The 25,030-nt window shown below is 39.2% G+C and overlaps 1 protein-coding gene across 3 annotated transcripts in view; it reads right to left on the bottom strand.

The window, feature by feature from the left end:
* Positions 1-25,030, bottom strand: part of CUL5 (cullin 5) — a 131,153-nt gene that overhangs the window by 87,703 nt on the left and 18,420 nt on the right. For 2 of the 3 annotated variants that reach the window (XM_055422959.2, XM_055422961.2), the window contains one exon: positions 22,977-23,086. The exons of the other annotated variant lie outside the window; for it this stretch is intronic. In XM_055422959.2, the coding sequence (XP_055278934.1) occupies positions 22,977-23,086 (110 nt within the window). Of the gene's footprint in view, positions 1-22,976; positions 23,087-25,030 lie in introns of those variants that run through there. 3 annotated transcript variants of the gene reach the window in all.

The raw sequence follows: 25,030 nt of genomic DNA, 5'->3' as shown, positions 1-25,030 counted from the left end.
AAAAGTAGTATTAAGAAAAAAACACAGGAGGCAGGGATCAAGATCATCCCCAGGGAAAAGAAATGCAAAAAAGGCAAAATGATTGTCTGAGGAGGTCTTACAAATAGCTGTGAATAGAAGAGAAGCAAAAGGCAAAGGAGAAAAGAAAGATATACCCATTTGAATGCAGAGTTCCAAAGAATAGCAAGGAGAGACAAAAAAGCCATCCTCAGTGATCAACGCAAAGAAATGAGAAAAAAATTAGGATGGGAAAGACTATGCCAAAGCCTTTGACTGTGTGGATCACAATAAACTGTGGAAAATTCTGAAAGCGATGGGAATACCAGACCACCTGACCTGCCTCTTGAGAAACCTGTATGCAGGTCAGGAGCCAACAGTTAGAACTGGACATGGAACAACAGACTGGTTCCAAATAGGAAAAGGAGCACGTAAAGGCTGTATATTGTCACCCTGCTTATTTAACTTATATGCAGAGTACACCATGAGGAACGCTGGGCTGGAAGAAGCACAAGCTGGAATCAAGATTGCTGGGAGAAATATCAATAACTTCAGATATGCAGATGGCACCACCCTTATGGCAGAAAGTGAAGAACTAAAGAGCCTGTTGATGAAAGTGAAAGAGGAGTGAAAAAGTTGGCTTAAAGCTCAACATTCAGAACACTAAGATCATGGCATTCCATCCCATCACTTCATGGCAAATAGATGGGGAAACAGTGGAAACAATGGCTGACTTTATTTTCTTGGACTCCAAAATCACTGCAGATGGTGAATGCAGCCATGAAATTAAAAGACGCTTGCTCCATGGAAAAAAAGTTATGACCAACCTAGATAGCAAATTAAAAAGCAGAGACATTACTTTGCCAACCAAGGTCCGTCTAGTCAAAGCTATGGTTTTTCCAGTAGTCACGTCTGGATGTGAGAGTTGGACTATAAAGAAAGCTGAGCGCCGAAGAATTGATGCTTTTGAACTGCGGTGTTGGAGAAGACTTTTGAGAGTCCCTTGGACTACAAGGAGATCCAACCAGTCCATCCTAAAGGAACTCAGTCCTGAATATTCACTGGAAGGACTGATGCTGCAGTTGAAACTCCAATACTTTGGCCACGTGATGCGAACAGCTGACTCATCTGAAAAGACCTGATGCTAGGAAAGACTTAAGGCAGGAGGAGAAGGGGATGACAGAGGATGAGATAGTTGGATGGCATCACCAACTCAATGGACATGAATCTGAGCAAACTCTGGGAGCTGGGGATGGACAGGGAGGCCTGGCATGCTGCAGTCCATGGGGTTGCAAAGAGTCAGACACAACTAAGCAATTGAACTGAAGAAAAAAATATATGACTTGAAAGCTTCGATTGTAAAGAAATATGTTAAAAAGAATTTAAAAACTAAGAATCTAATAAAAGAACTAAGAAACCAAAGAACAAAATAAACTGGAGACCAAAAAGAAAACAAAAAAGGAATATTATTTTTTCTGAATAACTAATTTTTCCTTTTTTTTCTCTATTTACAATTATTTTGTATTTCATTAATTTTGGCTTTTGTCTTTCCTTCCTTCCTTCTACTTTCTTTAAGTTGTCTGCCGGTTTTTTCCTCATTTCTTGAAATAGAAACAGACTGTGCACTTTTAGCATTTTCTGTGTAATATATGAATCGAAGGCTATGAATCTGTACTGCACAGTTGGTCCCAATATATTTTGATAAATCATATCAAAGTAATTTTTATAGCTTGATTATGTGAAAAGACCTATAAAATGGATCAACTCCTTAATAGCCATATGGAAGAAAAATATGTAGGATTGGGGATAAAAAGTGAGATATAACCACATATACAATATAAGTATACTACTTGTAATTCTAAGGAACAAATTTCTAAACCTACCGGAAACTGAAATGAGGTGTGCAAACAGTTTGTCTTATTCCCAATTTTAAACGGAATGCTTCCAACATACTATTACTGGGATACAGCTGCTAAGAAACTTATAGATGATCTTTACCAGTTTAAAGAATAATATTTTCATTTTTTATATTTCATTTTGGAAAGATCCCATGTCTTTTCTCCATCTACTAAGAAGATTGGTTTCTGATATGATTCTGTCTTGTTCTATTTGTTTTCTGAGTTCAATTTTCATTTCGTTATTTCCTAACTTTTGTTGATTTCTCTCCTCAGCTCTTAAATTTTCAGTTCAAATTTGTTTTATAGCCAAAAGTTGTGTGAGAACACAGAACTCAGTCTGAAGTGCTGTATTTGTGTTCTACCTCATAGCTGGTTTCTGTGAGAAAATGTGTATCACCTAAAATGTTATAATTTATGTACTTTTTAAAATAGTTTTGGATAGGTAATGTCTGCTTTTTTCTATTTACATTCATTTCATGGTCAGAGCTTCCCTGATAGCTCAGTTGGTAAAGAATCCACCTGCAATGCAGGAGACCAAAGTTGATTCCTGGGTCGGGAAGATCTGCTGGAGAAGGGATAGGCTACCCACTCCAATATTCTTCGGCTTCCCTTGTGGCTCAGCTGGTAAAGAATTTACCTGCAGTGCAGGAGACCCCAGTCTGATTACTGGGTCAGGAAGATCCACTGGAGAAGAGATAGGCTACCCACTCCAGTATTCTGGCCTGAAGAATTCCATGAACTCTATAGTCCATGGGGTCGCAAAGAGTCGGACAGGACAGAGCAACTTTCACTTTCATGGTCAGGATTCCTAGTTCAAGAGCACCTCCTTCAGTTTAGTGTAGTCAAGCCCAGTTTCTTTTATGGACAGTGTTGATAATAGTGGAGAAAAGGGTTCCATTTCTGCAGAATCCTTAAATTTCCTAAATACTTAGTTGTCTGAAAATATGTTCATCTTGCTTGGAACATGACTGAAAACTCGACTAGGTAAAGAACACTAAGTTCAAAATAATTTCCCTTTAAATATTTAAAGAAAAATGCGTCAACCTCCTGCTTTCAATTTGACCAACAAAGTGCACAGTCTGTTTTGCCTGAAAGGTTAACTGGTTTTTTTATTTCTAAGAATTAGATTATTTTCTTTATCCTTGGAATTCTGAAATTAAAGGCATGTGTAGGCATGATTTTTTTTTAGCACTTTCAATATGAAGATGGGGAGTGGGATGAATTGGGAGATTGGGATTGGCAATATTTACACTACTTATAAAATAAACAACTAATGAGAACCAACCGTATAGCACAGGAAACTCTACTCAATGCTCTGTGGTGACTTAAATGGGAAGGAAACCAAAAAAGAGGGGATATACGTATCTGTGTGGCTGATGCACTTTGCTGTACAGCAGAAACTAACACAGCATTGTAAAGAGTTTAAATATATGTGTGTGTATATACATATATATATATATATATAATAGTCAAAAAGACAGAAGAAGAAACAGGAGAAGAAAAATAAGAAGAGGAGGAAGATCTGTAGGGCTAGGTGTGGAGATACAAGATTTCAGCCCCAGGAAATTTCCTTCTTATCCTTTGGGACTATAGCCTCTCCTCTACTATCTCTGTCCTCTCCTTCTGGAACCTCTTTTAAGTATGTGGTGGCTTAGTTGCTAAGTTGTGTCTGACTCTTGCGATCCCATGGACTGTATGTAGCCCGCCAGGCTCCTGTGTCCATGGAATTCCCTGGGCCAGAATACTGGAGTGGGCTGCCATTTTCTTCTCTTTCCTTCTCCTTCTAAGTTAGCCAAATTCTAAAGACATTCTTGTATTTCTTCATTTTTATTTAATTTTCCATACTCTGGTCTACATTCAAAGAGAACTCTTTTATTTTTCTACTAATTTGGTACTTTTAAATTAATTTCTATTTTTTATTATAAAGATCTCTTCTTTATCTTGACTATTTCATTTTCAAAGTTCGCTCTCTTATTTTACTTCTCTCTAGTGATATAAACTAGAATGTTTTTTGAGCTATCTTCTAAACCTTGCAATCATCTACTTACTCTGAGGTACAATCTTGAGGACTGCCCCCAATGATCCCTGTCTCCTGGTTGGTATCTGTACCCACATAAAAGTTCCCTCCAACAGTGTACAAGCATTTGTCTGTGTGATCAATAGCATACAAAAGATGAGATGGTCTAAAGAACCTGCTGTGTAGTACAGGGAATTCTACTCAATATTCTGTAACTGCCTATATTGGAAAAGAACTAAAAATAAAAAGAGTGGATATATGTATTCATATAACTAATTCATTGTGCTATACATCTGAAACTAGCACAACATTGCAGATCAACTATAATTAAAAGAGAGCTAGCAAGACGATGGTTTGTAATTTCTAAGATTTATAAAATGGGCTTCCCTGGTGGTTCAGTGGTTAAGAATCTGCCCTACAATGCAGAGGACACCAGTTTGATCCCTGTCCAGGAAGATTCCACATGACACAAAGCAACTAAGGCAGTGCGCCACAACTACTGAGCCCCTGCTCTGGAGCTCAAGAGCCGCAACTACTGAAGCCCAAGTGCCTTGGTGTCCACACACTGACTGCTAAAAGAGAAGCCGCCACAATGAGAAGCCCGCTCGCTGCAGCTAGAGAAAAAAACCAAGCAGCAACGAAGACCCAGCTCAGCCAAGAAAAAACCACCATGACTTCTGTCTTGGGAACACTCCTGCTCTGGGGAAAGCAAGCTGCCCAACAGTAAACAGCTTTATGGAGGGTTCCACACAGTGAGAAACTGAGCAGCTAGTGAAGAACTGAGGCCTGACAATACTCATGTGGGTAAGCTTTGAAGAAGATAATCCACTCCTAGCTGAATATAGGCCTAGATCTTTGCCTGGAGCTTGACTGCAACCTTGTAAGAGATTTTGAGTTAGAGTAACTCAATTAAGCTGCAATCAGATTCCTGACCCTCAGAAACTGTGAGATGATAAATTTTTGTTATTTTAAGCTGCTACACTTCAGGGTAATTTGTTTTGTGGCAGTAGATAACTAATAGAAACAACAAAGAAGGCAGGAAACTACTGTAATCATTTAGGCAAGAAAGTGGGGGAAAAGACAAATGGGATGGAAAGAAAGTCAAGAGATAATAAAAATCTATGAAATCTAGTAATCAGATGGATATGAAGGAGTAAAAAGAAAAAATAGGAGATTGACAGAAGCTTCCAGATTCTTTATTTCAGACTACAAATGACAGATTTTCATCATTCTATATCTGGAGTATTTACAACACTCAAGGGACAGACATGCAGGAAACAACAGGCCACATGGATCTGGAAGTTCAACTCTGATGATGATCTGGATTGCTTCTATAGATATGAGAACTCAGATAAAAGAATAAGAAAAAGCAGAACTCTGGAGAAAACCAACATTTAAAAGCACAAAAGGGATGAATCAGCTAACATGACTGGGATGAGGCAGACAAGAGATAGGAGAAAAAAACAGGAAAAAATGGTACCATAAAAACCAACTTAGGAACAAGAAAAACATTTCAAAATTATTTAAAGCTGAATTTAAAAAAAATATTAAGAATAAAGTCTCACAAATTAAAAATACTTGATTTTTCAATTTTGGCCTCAATGTCATAAACCAGAGTCAAATCAAACAATATATATCTAAAGCAACAGCTCTCAACTGAGGATGGTATGGTACCCTCAGACACTTGGAAATAAGAGATTTTTTTTTGTTCCAATAAATGAGGGGTGGGGAGAAGCGTACATAAAAAGTATCCACTACTAAGCTTATGAGGGTGAAGGCCAGAGGTGATAAACATGTCACAATATGCAGAACAATCTTTTATAACAACCCAGAATACCAATAGCACCTCTACTGAAAAATGATTCAAGTTATGAGAAAAGGAGAGAAAACAGTCAGTACAGTCCAATACAAATATATTATTTTAGTACCTCAGATTTGGTAAGATATAAGTAACCTAAAGGTTATTAACTAACAAGGCAAAATAGGCTAAAATTTCGAAAAGTTTTAATTAATGTAGGTCTTACAGTTGACGATGACATGGTAAGATATACAGGAATCTTTATTTCTAATATTTATTTATTTGTGAGGCTGCAAGGGGTCTTAGTCATGGCATGTGGGACCTTCGATCTTCCTTGCAGCATGCGTGATCTTTAGTTGTGGCATGCGGGATCTAGTTCCCTGACCAGGGATCGAGCTCAGGCTCCCTGCATTGGGAGTGCTGAGTTTCAGCCACTGGACCACCAGGGAAGTCCCCTACAGGAATCTTGTAATCTAAAAGGATTACACATATTGAGCAGCCTTGGATAACTCCAAGGAGATTAAGGATTTTTAAAAACAATGTGCTGAGGCCACTAACTATAGCAAGTACTATTTCTGCTGAGATGTATAGTTTAAGCAGGAAACACCACCACACTATGCTAACTTTCCGTCAAGAGTGCACAGATATCAAGCATTATTCTACATGATAAATCAAATTATCAAACAAAGTGGCAAAAACAAAACAAAACAGAAAAACCCACCACATTCAATATATTGTTCATAAAATACATTTGATTAAATAAGAAAAATACACATATACAAGAATGCTATGAAGTTTTTAAAATGTTTCAGCTGCTTTTTGCTAAATTCTGACTTCTCAAAAGGCCAAATCATGAATATAGGTTAATATAAAGCAACAAGTTCTATGTTATTAAGATTAGACTATTTTCTGAGGGAAAGAAAAAAATAAGAACAGCTTAACGTGTATAGATTATTTAGTCACACATCTACAACCCACTTATATAGTATTTTACTAGTGCGTGCACACACACACAAATTATACCAGGTGTGAAACTACTATCCTTAGAAAGACACGGTTGCAAGACTAGTTCCTGACTGGCAGGACTTGAGTTTTGCAAGAGCTCTTACCATTTCCTGATAAAAATCACTCACAATGCCTAAACTGCTACATAAAATTTTTATTTTTGTCAAACACTTGCTTTTCGTCTAGAAGTCTAGAATTTTAGTTCGCCTTAGGCAGAACCTGCCTTTGAAACCATCTCTATTAAAAGCCCTGGGCACTGAATCTTTAAGAAGCTGCCCTGGTAGACAGCATTTCATATGTGTTGTCACAATCAATTGTTATAGGAATTAAGTAGATATGTTCCACTGGAAGAAGATGCTTGGAAACTTGTATTGGTTTCTCCTGGCCTTTACCAAAGGCACCTTTGTTGCACTTTGCTTTGTACCCTTTACTGTATAAATGATAGCCATGAACACAACTATATGCTGAGTCCTATGAGTCTTCCTAACAATCACTGAACCTGGGAGTGGTCTTAAAGACCACTGACAGGGCTGATGTCAGAAGTGGGATTCATTAAACACAGCGAAAGCACTGTTTGAGAAAAGGAAGGATGATGTGGTAGGATGATGAAACTTTGCTACTTGCATGGCTATGAAATCACGCACGATGAATCAGCAGCTGAGTTGCTATCTGTTGAGAGGTAAAAGTTACCTATGAAATTTGAAAATGACAGACCTAACTCTAAGAGAGTTGGCTCATTCAATCTTCAATCTGCTTTGGCCATGATGACTGAAGTGAGAAGAGAAAAAAGCACAGTACAGGTGATAGCTCTGGTTTTTCTTCTCGCCTCAAACCGCAGGAGAAAAGGCCCAAAATTCTCAAAGGTAAGCTTTGGCTGGACCAAAATTGTTAAATGCCTGTGTTGGTCTCTCTTCCAAGCATGAGAAATTAAAAGTTATATTAGGTCTCAGGGCTGGAGAAAGCTTTAGATAACAAAAGGAAAGGAAACTATTTCAGCTGTTTTTTCAGCCTAACTACTGCTGCTTCAGCAATCCTTTCTTGCCTCCTACTTTCCAGTCAGGAACTTCCAACAACTGTAATGTTAATATTGTAAATGTTAAGTTTATCGCTAGGAGTTTGAATAAATATGCAATAAGAAAAAAGAGGCAGGGAAAGTTTAAAAGATGCCTTTGTATTTTGTGGCTATTGCATCTGGAGGTATGAGAAATAAAAATATAAAGTATTATATGCTTGCACTCTCATAAATGCTAGATGGATCATATCAATCAGGAAAAGTTGAAAAACAAAAAGTTAGATGAGACATACCTTGCCTGCTTTACGCTGCTGGTGAGTGGATTAGAAAATTAAACTGTTTGAGTATAAGAAACAGAATAAATAAATCTCCATAATGGATACTATTAGGTTGGCCAAAAGTTCCTTTAATTTTGTAAGTAAAAATAAGAAATGCAATTTTTATTTTTACCAAGAATGTGATTGAATATTGTATTCACTGTTTTGTTTCACTACCTTCTGCCCCTTTTCAGGCAACTTCAGAACTCCACCTTCCCAAAACTTTTTATCTTTTGAGCAAAGAACTGCTACAGGTGCCTTTTACTGTCTTTCAGAGAATTGAAATATTTTCCATTAAAAGAATTTTGTAAAGACCAAAACATGGCATTTCCTGGCAGTCTACTTGTTAGGATTTCACATTAACTGCAGAGGGCTAGGGTTCAATCCCTGGTCAGGAAACTAAGATCCCACAAGCTACGTGGCACAGCAGAAAACAAAACAAAAACAACAAAATAAATGGACATCCACAGGTGCAATGTCTGATGAATACAGCAGATGAATCAGAACTTTTTAGCCAAGCTGTAACAATTTTTGTTCAGTTATCAAGCATGCTGTCTTGCATTATCCTGATGGAAAATTATTAGTTCTCTGTTGACTAATTCTGAATGCTTTTTATAAAGTGCTGCTTTTTAGTCTCACTGGGAGCAATACCTGTTGGAATTAAATCATTTGGTTTTCCTGAAGGAGCTCATAATAGAGGACTCCCTTCCAATCTCACCATATATACAAAATCACCTTCTTGGATGAAGATCTGCGTTTGGTGTGGTTGGTGGTGGTTTATTTCTTTTGCCCCAGGATCTCTTCCATTCCACATTATTGTACACTATTTACTTTTCACTGCCCATCACAGTTTGTTTTAAAAATGGAACATTTTTGTTACATTTAAGTAAAGAATTGCATATGGAAACACGGTTTAAAAAAAAAAGGTGTTTTTTTTTTGTTTAACTTATGTGGAATACAAACATGAAAGTCATTAACATAAACCAAGCTGGTGCAAATGATTTTCAGTGCTTCATTTGGGTATTCTGAGTATGTCAGCTATTTCCATCATCTTACAGCATGACTGCTCTCAATTAATGTCTTGATCTGAGTACTATCAACTTCAACTGGCTACCCAAACATGGACCATCATCCAGTGAGAAATCTCCAGCACGAAACTGCCAGCGACTTCTGACATGTTGGATCAGTCACAGCACTTTCTCAATATAATGCACAAATCTTCTTTAGGGTTTCAGTTGAGTTTTTACATTTCTTGAAATAATAAAGGACAATATGCTGAAAATGTTGCTTTTTTCTTTCTTCTTCAATAATAAAATGGATATACAAAAATTCATCAATTTTGATAAGTGTTTTATAATGCACACTGATAATGACAGCTATTATAATACAATCTTAACAAAATTGTTTCAAATGACATTCAGTTCAGTTCAGTCACTCAGTCGTGACCAACTCTTTGCGACCCCATGAAACACAGCACGCCAGGCCTCCCTGTCCATCACCAACTCCCGGAGTTCACTCAAACTCATGTCCATCGAGTCGGTGATGCCATCCTGCCATCTCATTCTCTGTTGTCCCCTTCTCCTCCCGCCCCCAATCTTTCCCAGCATCAGAGTCTTTTCCAGTGAGTCAACTCTTCGCATGAGGTGGTCAAAGTATTGGAGTTTCAGCTTTAGCATCATTAAAGACAACTAAATAAGCACTACTAGAGTCACCTTATAGAAAAGCCGAACAAACTTCTGGCCAAATCAGTATTATTTTTATTTATTGCCATCTCAGAGAAAAGGGAGACAACATGTAAACAAAGGAAATTTTCAAACAAAATATACCTTTGGAGTTTTAAAAAGCAGTTTTTAGTTGCTACTGAGCTTCTGTGAAGTCAGACATCTAATCCTGAAAGGCTGATGATTTTCCAGCGTGATATGCATTATTTTTGAGTGATTAATTTGAACTCTGAGACTGAGAAAATGAAAAGGGATTAGAAAAGTCTTGCTTGTCACTTGGACTCAGAACATAACTATCTGCTCTGCTGCATCTTGGTTCGGCCCCCGCTGAAGAAAAGTCACTGGCTTTTTCAGAATCCTGAATTCACAAATCCTAACTACTTGGATCTGACTCTAAGCTAAAAACTGACAATAGTCTGATACTGGCTATTTAAACCTCAACACAAGCTGTGCTGAACTAAAGCAAGCATATGCTTAGTGAACAGGACTTTGACTTAAGGACTGTAGATTTAAGACACCCTCTCTGAAGCCATAAATTGAAAACATCATGGATTCTGGCTGGACCATCTGAATCACTTGCAGATGCCCATAGGAAAGGGCTCATTCTCTGACAGGGCCATCTCCATCAAGCTGTCAGTTATACAGGCCTAAAGTACATTCCTAACTTATGACTACTGCCAAAAGTTGTAAGTTGGAAGAATGCACTCTACTCCTTGTTACAGATTGGAGTCACAATTCCCTTTCAGGGAAGTCTCACTGCTACGGACTTGTATCCAGCTTTCTGGATTAGCTGCAGCTTTCAAGAATGAATTAATAACCTGATTTTACTTCCCTCACGTTCACCTTACCATTCCTTGCACACACACACTTATTTAGGCAGCTTCATTATTATACACAGCTATCTCCAGAAAGGAACTGATCTTTTCCCAGGTGGCACTAGTGGTAAAGAACCTACTTGCCCATGCAGGAGATGGAAGAGACCTGGGTTCAATCCCTGGGTCAGGAAGATTCCCTGGAGAAGGAAATGGCAACCCATTCCAGTATTCTTGCCTAGAGAATCCCATGGACAGAGAATCCTGGCGGGCTTCAGTCATCGAGTTGCAAAGAATTTGGACACAACTGAAGTGACTTAGCCAGCATAATAAACACACTGCACTACATAAATAACCAGGACAAAAACGGTATAGGAGGTGACATAAACTTATTTTGAAAATTTTTGAAAATTTGGGATTTCATCCAGACTAATCCCAAATCACACGTCTTTCTAGTTAAGTTATATAAAAATGGTTTTTTTTGTAAAAATGTTTCTGTTCATCCTCCAGGTCTGGGTGATTGGGAGAAAAATGAAAAGTCTTCATTGCTGAATGGGACACACAGATTCTACAGGGGAGAAAAAAATACAACACAGCACCTGGTGAAGTACAGAGAGGAGGACACTGACATTTGCTTTTCGTAAGTGTTCTTGAAAACTTTCCCTTCTTCCTGAAGGAAAACTGGGGGTTGGCTTTCCACACTGCTGTGAGTCCTTTCAATTCAAACTGAATGCCATGCTTCAATCACACCTACCAGTGCTCTGTGATAGCAGGAAGCAGCCCCAATTCCTACACCTTTCACAATGAACACCTCTAAACGACGTCCACACTATGAAGCCAATGAGATGGTGTCATGGGTAAAGAAACTGATTGGAACTTATTGCCTTCAGGCAGTCCATCTGAAAACAAGTCATGAACTAAATTAAACGGACTAAACTTAGAATGCTAAAGTGAATGGCCCCATGGGATGAATACTGAGGGGCCTGTTAGCTTATACTATTGAGTTGGCCAAAATATTTGTTCCATTTTTTTCTGTAAGATGGCTTGAGTAGTGCTTAGTTGTCTTTAACTTCATTTGAAACAATTTTGTGACAGCTGTCATATCAGCAAGGATTTTTTTAAAAATTCATCAAAACTGGTGAATTTTTGTGTACCCATTTTAGTACTGAAGATGAAAGGAAACAAGCTACATTTTCAGGATACTATGCTTTATCATTTTAAGAGAGTTAAAAACACAACTGAAATGAAAAAAATGACTTGTGCATTATATGGAGAAAGTGTTGTGACTGATCCAACATGTCAAAGTGGTTTGCTAAGGGAGGGAATCCTGTCTTATGAGCTCCTTCCAGAAAAACAAATGATTAGTCCGACAAGTACTGCTCCCAATAAAATCAACTGAAAACAGCACTCAACTTAAAGTATCCTTAATTAGTCAACAGAAGATGCATAATCTTCCCTCAGGATAACACAAGATTGCATGTTCCTTTAATGACCAGGCAAAAACTGTTACAGCTTGGCTGGGAAGGTCTGATTCATCCACCATACACACCAGATATCGCTCCTCTGGAAGTGCATTTATTTTGGTCTTTACAAAATTGTGATGGAAAAAAATTTCAATTCCCTAGGAGATTGTGAAAGGCACCTGCAAAAGTTCTTTGCTCAAAAAGGATAGAATGATGATGTTCCCCGAAAAATGGCAGAAGGTAGTGGAACAAAAAAATGAATATGATGTTCAGTAAAGCTCTTGGCAGAAATGAAAAATATGTCTTCTATTTTTACTTATACTTTTCTTATTTTTACAGGAAAAGGTCAGTTTTCATTCCAATCCCAAAGAAAGGCAATGCCAAAGAATGTTCAAACAACTGCACAGTTGCCCTCATCTCAACACACTAGCAAAGTAATGCTCAAAATTCTTCAAGATAGGCTTCAGCGGTACGGGAACTGAGAACCTGCAGATGTTCAAGCTGGATTTAGAAAAGGCAGAGGAACCAGAGATCAAATTGCCAACATCTGTCAGATCACAGAAAAAGAAAGAGAATTACAGAAAAACATATACTTTCGGCTTCACTGATACACTAAAGCTTTTGACTGTGTAGATCACAACAAACTGTGGAAAATTCTTCAAAGAGATAGGAATACCAGACCACCTTACCTGCTGCCTGAGAAATCTGTATGCAGATCAAGGAGCAACAATTAGAATTGGACATGGAACAATGAACTGGTTCAAAATTGGGAAAAGGGTACTTCAAGGCTGTATACTGTCACCCTGCTTATTTAACTTATTTAAAATGCCAGGCTGGATGAAGCACAAGCTGGAATCCAGATTTCCGGGAGAAATATCAGTAATCTCAGATATGCAGATGACATCACCCTTATGGTAGAAAGTGAAGAGGAACCAAAGAGCCTCTTGATAAAGTGAAAGAGGAGAGTGAAATAACCTGGCTTAAAATTCAACATTCAAATAACTAAAATCATGGCATTTAGTCCCATCAGTTCAGTTCAGTCGCTCAGTCGTGTCCGACTCTCCACGACCCCATGAATCACAGCACGCCAGGCCTCCCTGTCCATCACCAACTCCCGGAGTTCACCCAAACTCATGTCCATAGAGTCGGTGATGCCATTCAGCCATTTCATTCTCTGTCGTCCCCTTCTCCTCCCGCCCCCAACCTTTCCCAGCATCAGAGTCTTTTCCAGTGAGTCAACTCGTTGCATGAGGTGGCCAAAGTATTGCAGTTTCAGCTTTAGTATCAGTCCCTCCAATGAACACCACTTCATGGCAAATAGATGGGGGAAAAAAATGGAAACAGTGACAGACTTTATTTTCTTGGGCTCCAAAATCACTGCAGATGATGAGTGCAGTCATGAAGTCTAATGATGCTTGCTCCTTGAAAGAAAAGCTATGACAAACCCAGACAATGTATTAAAAAGCAGAGACATTACCTTGCCAACAAAGGTCCATCTAATCAAAGCTATGGTTTTTCCAGTAGTCGTGTATGGTTGTGAGAGCTGGACCATAAAGAAGGCTGAGCACTGAAGAACACTGATGCTTTTGAACTGAGGTGTTGGAGAAGACTCTTGAGAGTCCCTTGGACTGCAAGGAGATCCAACCAGTCAATCCTAATGGAAACCAGTCCTGAATATTCACTGGAAGGGCTGACGCTGAAACTGAAGTTCCAATACTTTGGCCACCTGATGTGAAGAGCTGACTCATTAGAAAAAACCCTGATGCTGGGAAAGACTAAAAGCAGGAGAAGAAGGGGACGACAGATGACAAAATGGTTGGATGGGATCACTCAATGGACATGAGTTTGAGCTAGCTCTGGGAGATGATGAAGGACAGGGAAATCTGGCGTGCTGCAGTCCATGGGGTTGTAAAGAGTTGGATATGACTAAGCAACTGAACGACAACAATTTTTTACTTTAAAAACTGAGGAAATTCTTGGCCAATCCAATATCTAATTTATGTCTTGCCTGGAGTACCCAGAAATGCAAACTCTTTCTTTCCAGGGTTACCATGTGGATCCTCTGAAACTGTATTTCTTTTCATATGTACCCTGCCTTATCAAGACACTACCTTCAACCCTGAAAAATTTTCAGGTCAAATTGAACTTTATGGCCACTGTTGTGCTTTGCTTGAATCGATGCCTCAGGCATGTAAAAAGCATCCAAAGCTTCCCTGGTGGCTTAGTGGTAAAGAATCCACCTGCTAATGCAGGAGATGTGGGTTCCATCCCTGGGTAGGTAAGATTTCCTGGAGAAAGAAATGGCAACCCACTCCAAAGTTTTTGCCTGAGGAGCAACGTTCCATGGGGTCCCAAAAGAGTCAGATGCAACTTAGTGACTAAATACAACAAACCACAGAAACTGAGGGAGAAAGACAGCTGTTTTTCTAAGATAAATGTCACAGTTAGGAGGAATTAATTTTAACTAGGTAAATTTATGCCTTTGAAGTGTCAGGCTAGTGTGTGCTCCTTGGCTTTTCTCTCGTCACAAAAAAGATCTGGAGTGATGAACATTAAAGCCCCCTCGGCTTGTCACAGCTCCCGCGTCTTGGACAGACCGTGTTATAGCTCTCAGGTCTTGAACGGACTGTGTTACAGCTCTTAGACAAATCAGTGTTACAGCTTAGTGTTACAGCTCTATTTAGAAGAGAGCAGGAAAATTATAGATGTCTGGCGAGTGTATGCTCCTCAGTTTTTGTCTCATCACAACAAAGATTTGGAGTGACGGACATTAAAACCCCCTCGGTGTGTCACAGCTCTCGCGTCTTGGACAGTCCATGTTATAGCTCTCAAGTCTCAAATGGACCATGTTAAGGCTCTTAGACAAATCAGTGTTACAGCTTAGTGTTACAGCTCTATTTTATTTAGAAGATAGCAGGAAAATCCATCTTCGAGGCATGAGGGCACATCGATCCAAAGACATGAAAAGAAGAGTGCCCCAGTGCATGGGGGGGACAAAGAGAGAGCCCTTTGGCTCCTCTTTTTATGTTTTTTTCTTCCCCCTGGGCCTGCCCTATGGAAATTGGGCTTAGTCAGGAGTGTTGTTCTACCTGAAGTTCTCACTCCGGTCCTCAGACCTTCCTTTGACCTTCTTCTGTTCTATTTTCGCAGGCTTCTTCCCTTCCTTGTCTTAGCCACCGCCATTTTGGACTCCTTTTCCCTATTCTGAAACTCTCTTGCTTTCTCCATGATCCAGCAGATGTTGGCAATTTGATCTCTGGTGCCTCTGCCTTTTCTAAAACCAGCTTGAACATCTGGGAGTTCACGGTTTACATACTGCTGAAGCCTGGCTTGGAGAATTTTGAGCATGATTTTACTAGCGTGTGAGATGAGTGCAATTGTGCGGTAGTTTGAGCATTCTTTGGCATTGCCTTTCTTTGGGATTGGAATGAAGACTGACCTCTTCCAGTCCTGTGGCCACTGCTGAGTTTTCCAAATCTGCTGGCATATTGAGTGCAGCACTTTCACAGCATCATCTTTCAAGACTTGAAATAGCTCAACTGGAACTGGACATGGAACAACAGACTGGTTCCAAACAGGAAAAGGTGTACGCCAAGGTTGTATATTGTCACCTTGCTTATTTAACTTATATGCAGAGTACATCACGAGGAACGCTGGGCTGGAAGAAGCACAAGCTGGAATCAAGATTGCCGGGAGAAATATCAATAACCTCAGATATGCAGATGACACTACCCTTATGGCAGAAAGTGAAGAGGAACTCAAAAGCCTCTTGATGAAAGTGAAAGAGGAGAGTGAAAAGGTTGGCTTGAAGCTCAACATTCAGAAAACAAAGATCATGGCATCTGGTCCCATCACTTCATGGGAAATAGATGGGGAAACAGTGGAAACAGTGTCAGACTTTATTTTTTTGGGCTCCAAAATCACTGCAGATGCTGACTGCAGCCATGAAATTAAAAGACGCTTGCTCCTTGGAAGGAAAGCTATGACCAACCTTGATAGTATATTAAAAAGCAGAGACGTTACTTTGCCAACCAAGGTCCGTCTAGTCAAGGCAATGGTTTTTCCCGTGGTCATGTATGGATGTGAGAGTTGAACTGTGAAGAAAGCTGATCGCCGAAGAATTGATGCTTTTGAACTGTGGTGTTGGAGAAGACTCTTGAGAGTCCCTTGGACTGCAAGGAGATCCAACCAGTCCATTCTAGAGGAGATCAATCCTGGATGTTCACTGGAAGGACTGATGCTAAAGCTGAAACTGCAATACTTTGGCCACCTCATGCGACGAGTTGACTCACTGGAAAAGACTCTGATGCTGGGAAAGGTTGGGGGCGGGAGGAGAAGGGGACGACTGAGAATGAGATGGCTGGATGGCATCACCGACTCTGTGGACATGAGTTTGAGTGTACTCCGGGAGTTGGTGATGGACAGGGAGGCCTGGTGTGCTGTGATTCATGGGGTCGCAGAGAGTCGAACACGACTGAGCCACTGAACTGAACTGAACTTAACTTTCCCTATTCTAACTACCTAACAGAAGCAAACAATAGCAAAGATCAATAAAACTAAAACCTACTTCTTTGAAAAGATAAACAAAATTGACAAACCATTAGCCAAGCTCCTCAAGAAAAAAAAGGGAGAAGACTGAATAAAATTAGAAATGAAACAGGAGATGTTACAACACACAATGCAGAAATACAAAGGATCATTAAGAGACTATCCTGGGTGTTCACTGGAAGGACTGATGCTAAAGCTGAAACTCCAATACTTTGGCCACCTCATGCGACGAGTTGACTCACTGGAAAAGAGTCTGATGCTGAGAAGGATTGGGGGTGGCAGGAGAAGGGGACGACAGAGAATGAGATGGCTGGATGGCATCACCGACTCTATGGACATGAGTTTAAGTGAACTCTGGGAGTTGGTGATGGACAGGGAGGCCTGGCGTGCTGTGATTCATGGGGTAGCAGAGAGTCGGACACGACTGAGCAACTGAAATGAACTGATGAGCAACATTGTATATACCAATAAAATAGACAACCTCTTAAAAAAGTATATCCTTGTAAGACTTAATCAAGAAGAAATTGAAAATATGTACAGACCAACTGAAAATAGGTACAGCACTGAAATCAAACCTGTGAGCAAAAAATTTCTCAAAAAACAAAAGTCCAGGGTTAGATAGCCTCACAGGTGAATTCCATCAAATGTTTAGAGAACAAATAATAACTATCTTTCTAAAACTCTTCCAAAACACTGCAGGGGAAGGAACACTCCCAAACTCATTCTACAAGGCCACCATCACCTTGATACCAAAATCAAAGATCACACACACTGTGACAGGAAATACACACACACACACGCACGCACGCGCACACACACGCACTGTGATATGAAATGTTTCCTGTTCTACTCTCTACCAGTACACAAGCCTTTTCCAAATACAGGTTTCTGAGCCCAGGTGAAACAAGCCAGCTATTTGGAAGCTATCAGCTACGTCCTCCCCTGTGAGCACTAAGGAGCTGGGGGAATGTGACAGGCAGCCATCCACCACATATGCTATTTCTTACCATAAACAACAAATTAGTATGTGAACAATAAAGGAAGCAGGACTGGCCCCAAATACCTAGATGCATATGAAAGAAATGATTTCAGCAAGCCCAGACACTTGTATTTTCCCATACAAAGAAGATCACTAAATCTCTTCATGTGATAAATTTAGTTTTCTCTTAATTAACAGTAATCTTTTAATATTCAGATTACCTACCCCCTGCTGCAAACTTATATACAGCCTGGCTCCTCCCCCGCCTCCTGTGAGTCAACTCTCTTGGAGTCACTTGAGATGATGTTTCCCACCATCCTAACATTCCCACCAAACAAAACCTAATTCTCAAAGGTCAGGTTGCTGGAATTGCTTTTTTTGGTCTACAACACACACAATATTACGGGCCAGTATCACTGATGTACATATGCAAATATCCTCAACAAAACACTAGCAAACAAATCCAATAACATGTCAAAAGGATCACATACCACGATCAAGTGGGATTTATCCCAAGCATGCAATGATTCCTCAATATACATAAATTAATGTGATCTGTCGCTGTTGTTCAGTCTCTCAGTCATGTCCAACTCTTTGTGACCACATGGACTGCAACACGCCAGGCTTCCCTGTCCTTCATTATCTTCCAGAGTTTGCTAACACTCATGTCCACTGAGTCGGTGATGGAGTCCATCTCATCCTCTATCATCCCCTTTTCCTGCTCTCAATCTTTCCCAGCATTAGGGTTTTTCCCCAAAGAGTCGGCTCTTTGAATTAGGAGGCCAAAGTATTGGAGCTTCAGCATCAGTCCTTCCAATGAATCTTCCTTTAGGAATGACTAGTTTGATCTCCTTGCGGTCCAAAGGACTCCCAAGAGTCTTCTTCCAGCACCACAGTTTGAAAGCATCAATTCTTCCACACTCAGCATTCTTTATGGTCCCACTCTCACATTCACACATAACTATAGGAAAAACTATACCTTTGACTATATAGACCTTTGTCAGCAAAGTAATATCTCTGCTCTTTAATACACTATCTAGGTTTGTCACAACATTTCTTTCAAGGACCAAGCATCTTTTAATTTTATGGCTGCAGTCACTGTACACAGTGATTTTGGAGCCCAAGAAAATAACGTCTGTCACTATTTCCATATTTTATCCCATCTATTTGTCATGAAGTGATGGGACCAAATGCCATGATCTGTTCTCTAAATGTTGAGTTTTAAGCCAGCTTTTTCACTTTCCTCTTTCACCTTCATCAAGAGGCTCTTTAGTTCCTCTTCACTTTCTGCCATTAGGGTGATGTCATCTGCATATGTGAGGTTATTGATCCTTTTCCTGGCAGTCTTGACTCCAGCTTACGATTCATCCAGCCCAACATTTCACACGATATACTCTACATATAAGTTAAATAATCAGGGTGACAATATACAGCCTTGAAGTATTCGTTTCCCAATTTTGAACCAGTCCATTGTTCATGTCCGGTCTAACTGCTGCTTCTTGGCCTGCATACAGGTTTCTCAGGAGACAGGTTAGGTGGTCTGGTATTCCCATCTCTTGAAGAATTTTCCACAGTCTGTTGTGATCTACACAAAGCCTTTAGCATAGTCAATGAAGCAGAGAGTAGATGTTTTCTGGAATTCCCCTGCTTTTTCTATGATCCAGTGGATGTTGGCAATTTGATCTCTGGTTCCTCTGCCTTTTCTAAATCCAGCTTGCACATCTGCAAGTTCTCAGTTCATGTACTGTTAAAGCCTAGCTTGAAGGATTTTGAGCATTACCTTGCTAGCATGTAAAATGAGCGCTATTATGCAGTAGTCTGAACATTCTTTGGCATTGCCTTTCTTTGGGATTGAAATGAAAACTAACCTTTTTCAGTCCCGTGGCCACTGCTGAGTTTTCCAAATTTGCTGGTGTACTGAGTGCAGCACTTTAACAGCACCATCTTTTAGGATCTGAAATAGCTCAGCTGGAATTTCATCACCTCCACTAACTTTGTTCATAGTAATGCTTCTGAAGCCCCACTTGACTTCACACTCCAGGATGTCTGGTTCTAGGTGAGTTATCACACCATTGTGGTTATCCAGGGCCTTTTTGTATAGTTCTTCTGTGTATTCTTGCCACCTCTTCTTAATCTTTTCTGCTTCTGTTACGGCCTCTCTGTTTCTGTCCTTTACTGTGCCCATCTTTGCATGAAATGTTCCCTTGGTAGCTCCAATTTTCTTGAAAAGATCACTAGTCGTTCCCATTCTTCCTCTCTTCTTCCCATTGTTTTCCTCTATTTCCTTGCATTGTTCACCTAAGGCGGCATCTTATCTCTCCTTGCTATTCTTTGGAACTCTGCAATCACATGGGTGTATCTTTCCTTTTCTCCTTTGCCTTTCTCTTTTCTTCTTTTCTCAGCTATTTGTAAGGCCTCCTCAGACAACCATTTTGCCTTGCTGCATTTCTTTTTCTTGAGGATAGTTTTGATTACTAACTCCTATACAATGTCACACACTTCTGCCCATAGTTCTTCAGGCATTTATCAGATCTAATCCCTTGAATCTATTTGTCACTTCCACTGTACAATCATAAGGGATTTGATTTAGGTCATACCTGAATGGCCTAGTGGTTTTCCCTACTTTCAATTTAAGTCTAAATTTTGCAATAAGGAGGTGATGATCTGAGCCAGAGTCAGCTCCAGGTCTTGTTTTTGCTGACTGTATAGAGTTTCTCCATCTTTGGTTACAAAGAATATAATTCATCTGATTCCAGTATTTACCATCTGGTGATGTTCACATGTAGAGCTGTCTCTTGTGTTGTTGGAAGAGGGTGTATACTATGACCAGGGTGTTCTCTTGGAGGAAGTGTTAACCTTTGCCCTGCTTCATTTTGGACTCCATGGCCAAAATTGACTGTTACTTCAGGTATCTCTTGACTTCCTACTTTTGCATTCCAGCCCCTTATGATGAAAAGGGCATCTTTTTTTGGTGCTGCACCACATTAACAAAGTAAATGTTAAAAATCATATGATAATCTCAATAGATGCAGAAAAGGCTTTTGAAAAAATTCAACACCAATTTCTGATGACAATCTCTCGGGAAAATAGGCATAGAAGGAACCTATCAACATAAGAAAGATCATATATGACAAACCCACAACAAACATTTTTCTTAATGGTGAAAAACTGAAAGCATTTCCTCTAAGATCAGGAAAAAGATAACACTCAACACTATTATTTCAACACAGTTTAGGAAGTCCTAGCCATGGCAATCAGAGAAGAAAAAGAAATAAAAGGAATCAAGAATGGAAAAGAAGTCCTAAAACTCTCACTGTCTGCAGATGACATGATACTACACATAGAAAACCCTAAAGATACCCTCAGAAAATTACTGGAGCTCATCAGTGAATTTAGTAAAGTCACGGGATACAAAATCAATACACAGAAAACCCTTGCATTCCTACACACTAACAGTGAAAAATCAGAAAGAGAAATGCAGGGAACAATCCCACTCACTACTGAAACAAAAATAAAATATCTAGGAGTAAACCTATCTAAAGACACAAAAGACCGGTATGTAGAAAACTATAGAACACTGATGAAACAAATAAAAGAGGACACAAAGTTGGATTGGAAGAATCAGTATTGTGAAAATTACTATACTACCTAAAGCAATCTACAGATTCAGTGCAATCCCTATCAAATTACCAATGGCATTTTTCACAGTTTACAATTTGTATGGAAATACCAAAGACCCCAAATAGCCAATGCAATCTTGAGAAAGAAAAATGAAAGTGGAAGAAATCAACCTTCCTGACTTCAGACTATGCTACAAAGCTGCAGTAATCAAGACTGTATGGTACTGGTACAAAAACAGAAATATAGACCAATGGAACAAGATAGAAAGCCCAGAGATAAACCCACACATCTATGGACGCCTTATCTTTGACAAAGAGGGCAATGGAGAAAAGACAACCATTTCAATAAGCAGTGCTGGGAAAACTGGACAGCTATGCATAAAAGAATGAAATTAGAACACTTCCTAATACCATACACAAAAATAAACTCAAGATAGATTAAAGACATAAATGTAAGGCCAGAAGCTATAAAACTCTTAGAGGAAAATACAGGTAAAACACTCTTTGACATAAACCCCAGCAAGATCCTCTTTGACCCACCTCCTAGAGTAATCAAAATAAAAACAAAAAGAAATGGGACCTAATTAAATTTAAAAGCTTCTGCACAGCAAAGGAAACTTAAAACAAGATGAAAAGACAACCCTCAGAATGGGAGAAAATAATCAAATAAAGAAGCAACTGTCAAAAGCTTAATCCCCAAAATATACAAGTAGTTCACGTGGCCAACATTAGAAAAACAACCTAATCAAAACAATGGAAGATCGAAACAGACATTTCTCCAAAGACGACACACAGGTAGCCAACAAATACATGAAAAGATACTCAACATCTCTCATTATTAGAGAAATACAAATTAAATTACAATGAGGCACCATCTCACATAAGTCAGAATGGCCATCATCAAAAAAAATCTACAAGAGTAAGTGCTGGAGAGGATGTGGAGAGAAGGAAACCCTCTTACACTGTGGGAATATAAACTGATATAGCCACGATGAAAAACAGTATGGAGATTCCTTTAAAAACTAGAAATAAAACCACCACCAAATGATCCAGCCACCCCACTCTGGGTATATGCCCTGAGAAAACAGTAATTCAAAAAGAAACATGTACCCCAACCTTCAAAGCAGCACTATTTACATTAGCCAGGAAACAGAAGCAACCTAGATGTCCACTGACAGATGAATGAATAAAGAAGTTGTGGTTCATAAATACAATGAAATATTAATGAATGAAAGTCGCTTAGTCGAGTCCGACTATTCACAACCCCATGGACTATACAGTCCAAGGAATTCTGCAGGCCAGAATACTGGAGTGGGTAGCCTTTCCCTTCTCCAGGGGATCTTCCCAAACCAGGAATTGAACCAGGTCTCCTGCATTGCAGGTGGATTCTTTACCAGCTGTGCTATCAGGGAAGCCCAGGAATGGTTCAGTGATTGGGGGTACCCCAATACCAGTCATGGACTTCCCTAGTGGCTCAGACAGTAAAAAATCTGCCTGCAAGGCAGGAAACGCAGGTTCAATCCCTGGGTTGGGAAGATCCCGGGAGAAGAAAATGGCAACCCACTCCAGTATCCTTTCCTGGGAAATCCATAGACAGAGGAGCCTGGTGGGCTACAGTCCACAGCTCACAAAGAGCTGACCTCAACTGAGTGACTAACATTTTCACTTTCAATACCAGTAATTACTTCAAACAGGTAAGCAGTCCAATCTGGAGCCAATATTCCATTTGAATATAGCCACCAAAACTTCCTTTATGTTAGCAAAAAGTTAGAATGAATCAATTACTTACGAAAACAGATCAAACCACTGCTGTTTTGTAACAGATTCCTGGCGTAAAAGCTTCAGAACAATTGGACGCATGAAATCCCATTTGTCTTCAAACTGAAGAGAACCTTTATTCTAAAAAAAAAAAAAAAAAAGGACAGAGTAGTTCAAGGGCAGTTAAATCAGAAGTGTGTTATTTTTATCTCATAAGAGACAACCAGAGAAATTTAAAAGAATCAGATTTCCATAATGGAATCCCTATAACTTAATCTGGTATCAAGGCATCACAGGAAGAACTCACAAGAGGAAAAAAAAAGGTTACATGAAAGGGTATAGTGAAGAATTGGGCCTTCTCCAAAGAGCAGATCTGGCCTTTGCCCTTGGCTTCTAGTAAGTAGTATCCCTGAGTCTTGGGAATGCTGATAAGAGAGTCCCTGGGGGCCTTGAGTCATACTGGATAATCTAATAATGTGATTTAGGGAGGGGACTGGTAAACCCATATGGTTTTAGGGTGGGAGCTGGGCAATCCAGAAATACCAACAATGAGATTTTGGGGTCATTGCAATTTGGGGTCAACCTGGAGACTGAGATTACCCACATGAGCAATGCCTACATGATGAAGCCTTAATAAAAATTTTGGACACCAAAGTTTGGGTAAGCTTCTCTGGCTGGCATTTAATGAGGGAAGGAGAGAAATGTGACCTGACAACACCAGAGAGGACAACGGAAGCTCTGTTTTTGGCCCTCCTGGACACCAGCCTGTATGTTTCTTCCTTCAGCTGAAAAAAGGTCCTTAATAAACCATAACTATCAGCAGAGCAGTTTTCAGTAAGATCTTACTAAGTATTTTCAGATTTATGAATATCTCTAACAAATTATTGAGTCTCAGTAATTTGCGAACCTCCCAAATTTGAAGCTAGTGTCAGAAGTGAGGGCGGTCTTGTGTTTAGAGACTGTGCCCTAACTCTTCACAAAAAGTACATTGAAAATCCAAATAAATTCTGATAGTTGAGGAAGGAAAAAAAAAACAGAAAGATACCCATCTCATTTTATAATGCTTACCTTGATACCAAACTGTGAGACAAGAACAAGAAATGGTAATTCTAGACCAATCTAATTTAAAAATATAGATGCAGAACTCTTAAAAATATTAGTAAATTAAATAAGTGGCATATCAAAAAATAATACCTCATAATCATACATGTTTATTCCAGTAATGTGAAAGTGGTTCAATATTAAGGGGAAAAAAACTAACTCATTATTAAAATGGGGGGGACACCCCATATGTGTTAGTCATGAATAGTTTTCATTTTCAAGTTAACTATGGCCATATGACTTGGTTGAATCAATAAATTTCAACAAAAATCATAACTTTTCTAATACCCTTGTGAATTTCACTATTGATTTTACTATACATTTGTTGAGAATGTTGCTCCCTTGTATCAGATAAGATCCATGCACTGAATGGAATCTTTGAACTCCCTGAAATTATATTTCAGAAGCAGTTTTTAAACATATGGTCTAACAAGAATCTATATCAGGATCACCTAGAGTGGTGATTACACAAATATTTATAAAACCTATTACAGACTTGCTGTATCAGAAATCTCTTGAGTTTAGAATTTACATGTTTAGCAAATTCATGATAAAACTATATAAAAATGTTACAAAGTCTATGACCCCAAGAAGATTAAGAACTACTAACTTTTAACTTTTGTGAAAAAAAATGATACTTCTTATACCTACACAGTTGATCCTAAAAGTAACTGTACTGTCTCACCCCAGGTACCTACTTTTATCACAAAGTAATCTTCTTATAAAGATGTGGGAGATACTCAAAAATTAGTACTGGGATTAGCTGTGCTTCCCTGAACAACTACTTTGTTTTTACCTTGTGGACTTAAGTGAATCATATAGGTAACTGCTCTTCTTAGTACTGGTTAATGAGAAATTCAGTCTGATCTGTGATCCCATGGTATATACTTTGTGTACTAATCTTATGGCCAGCTTCATTTTTTCTGTTATTAGTTTCCTATAACCATCTTCTTCATTTACTCTTCCCTCTGAGGGAAGGGTAGG

The sequence above is a fragment of the Moschus berezovskii genome, chromosome 14, assembly GCF_049115385.1.
Source record: "Moschus berezovskii isolate FMDL1 chromosome 14, NW_MosBer_1.0, whole genome shotgun sequence".
In the NCBI taxonomy this organism is placed as follows: domain Eukaryota; kingdom Metazoa; phylum Chordata; class Mammalia; order Artiodactyla; family Moschidae; genus Moschus; species Moschus berezovskii.
Note: the sequence above shows the minus strand (reverse complement) of the source record. Positions and strands in the feature narration are given on the sequence as shown.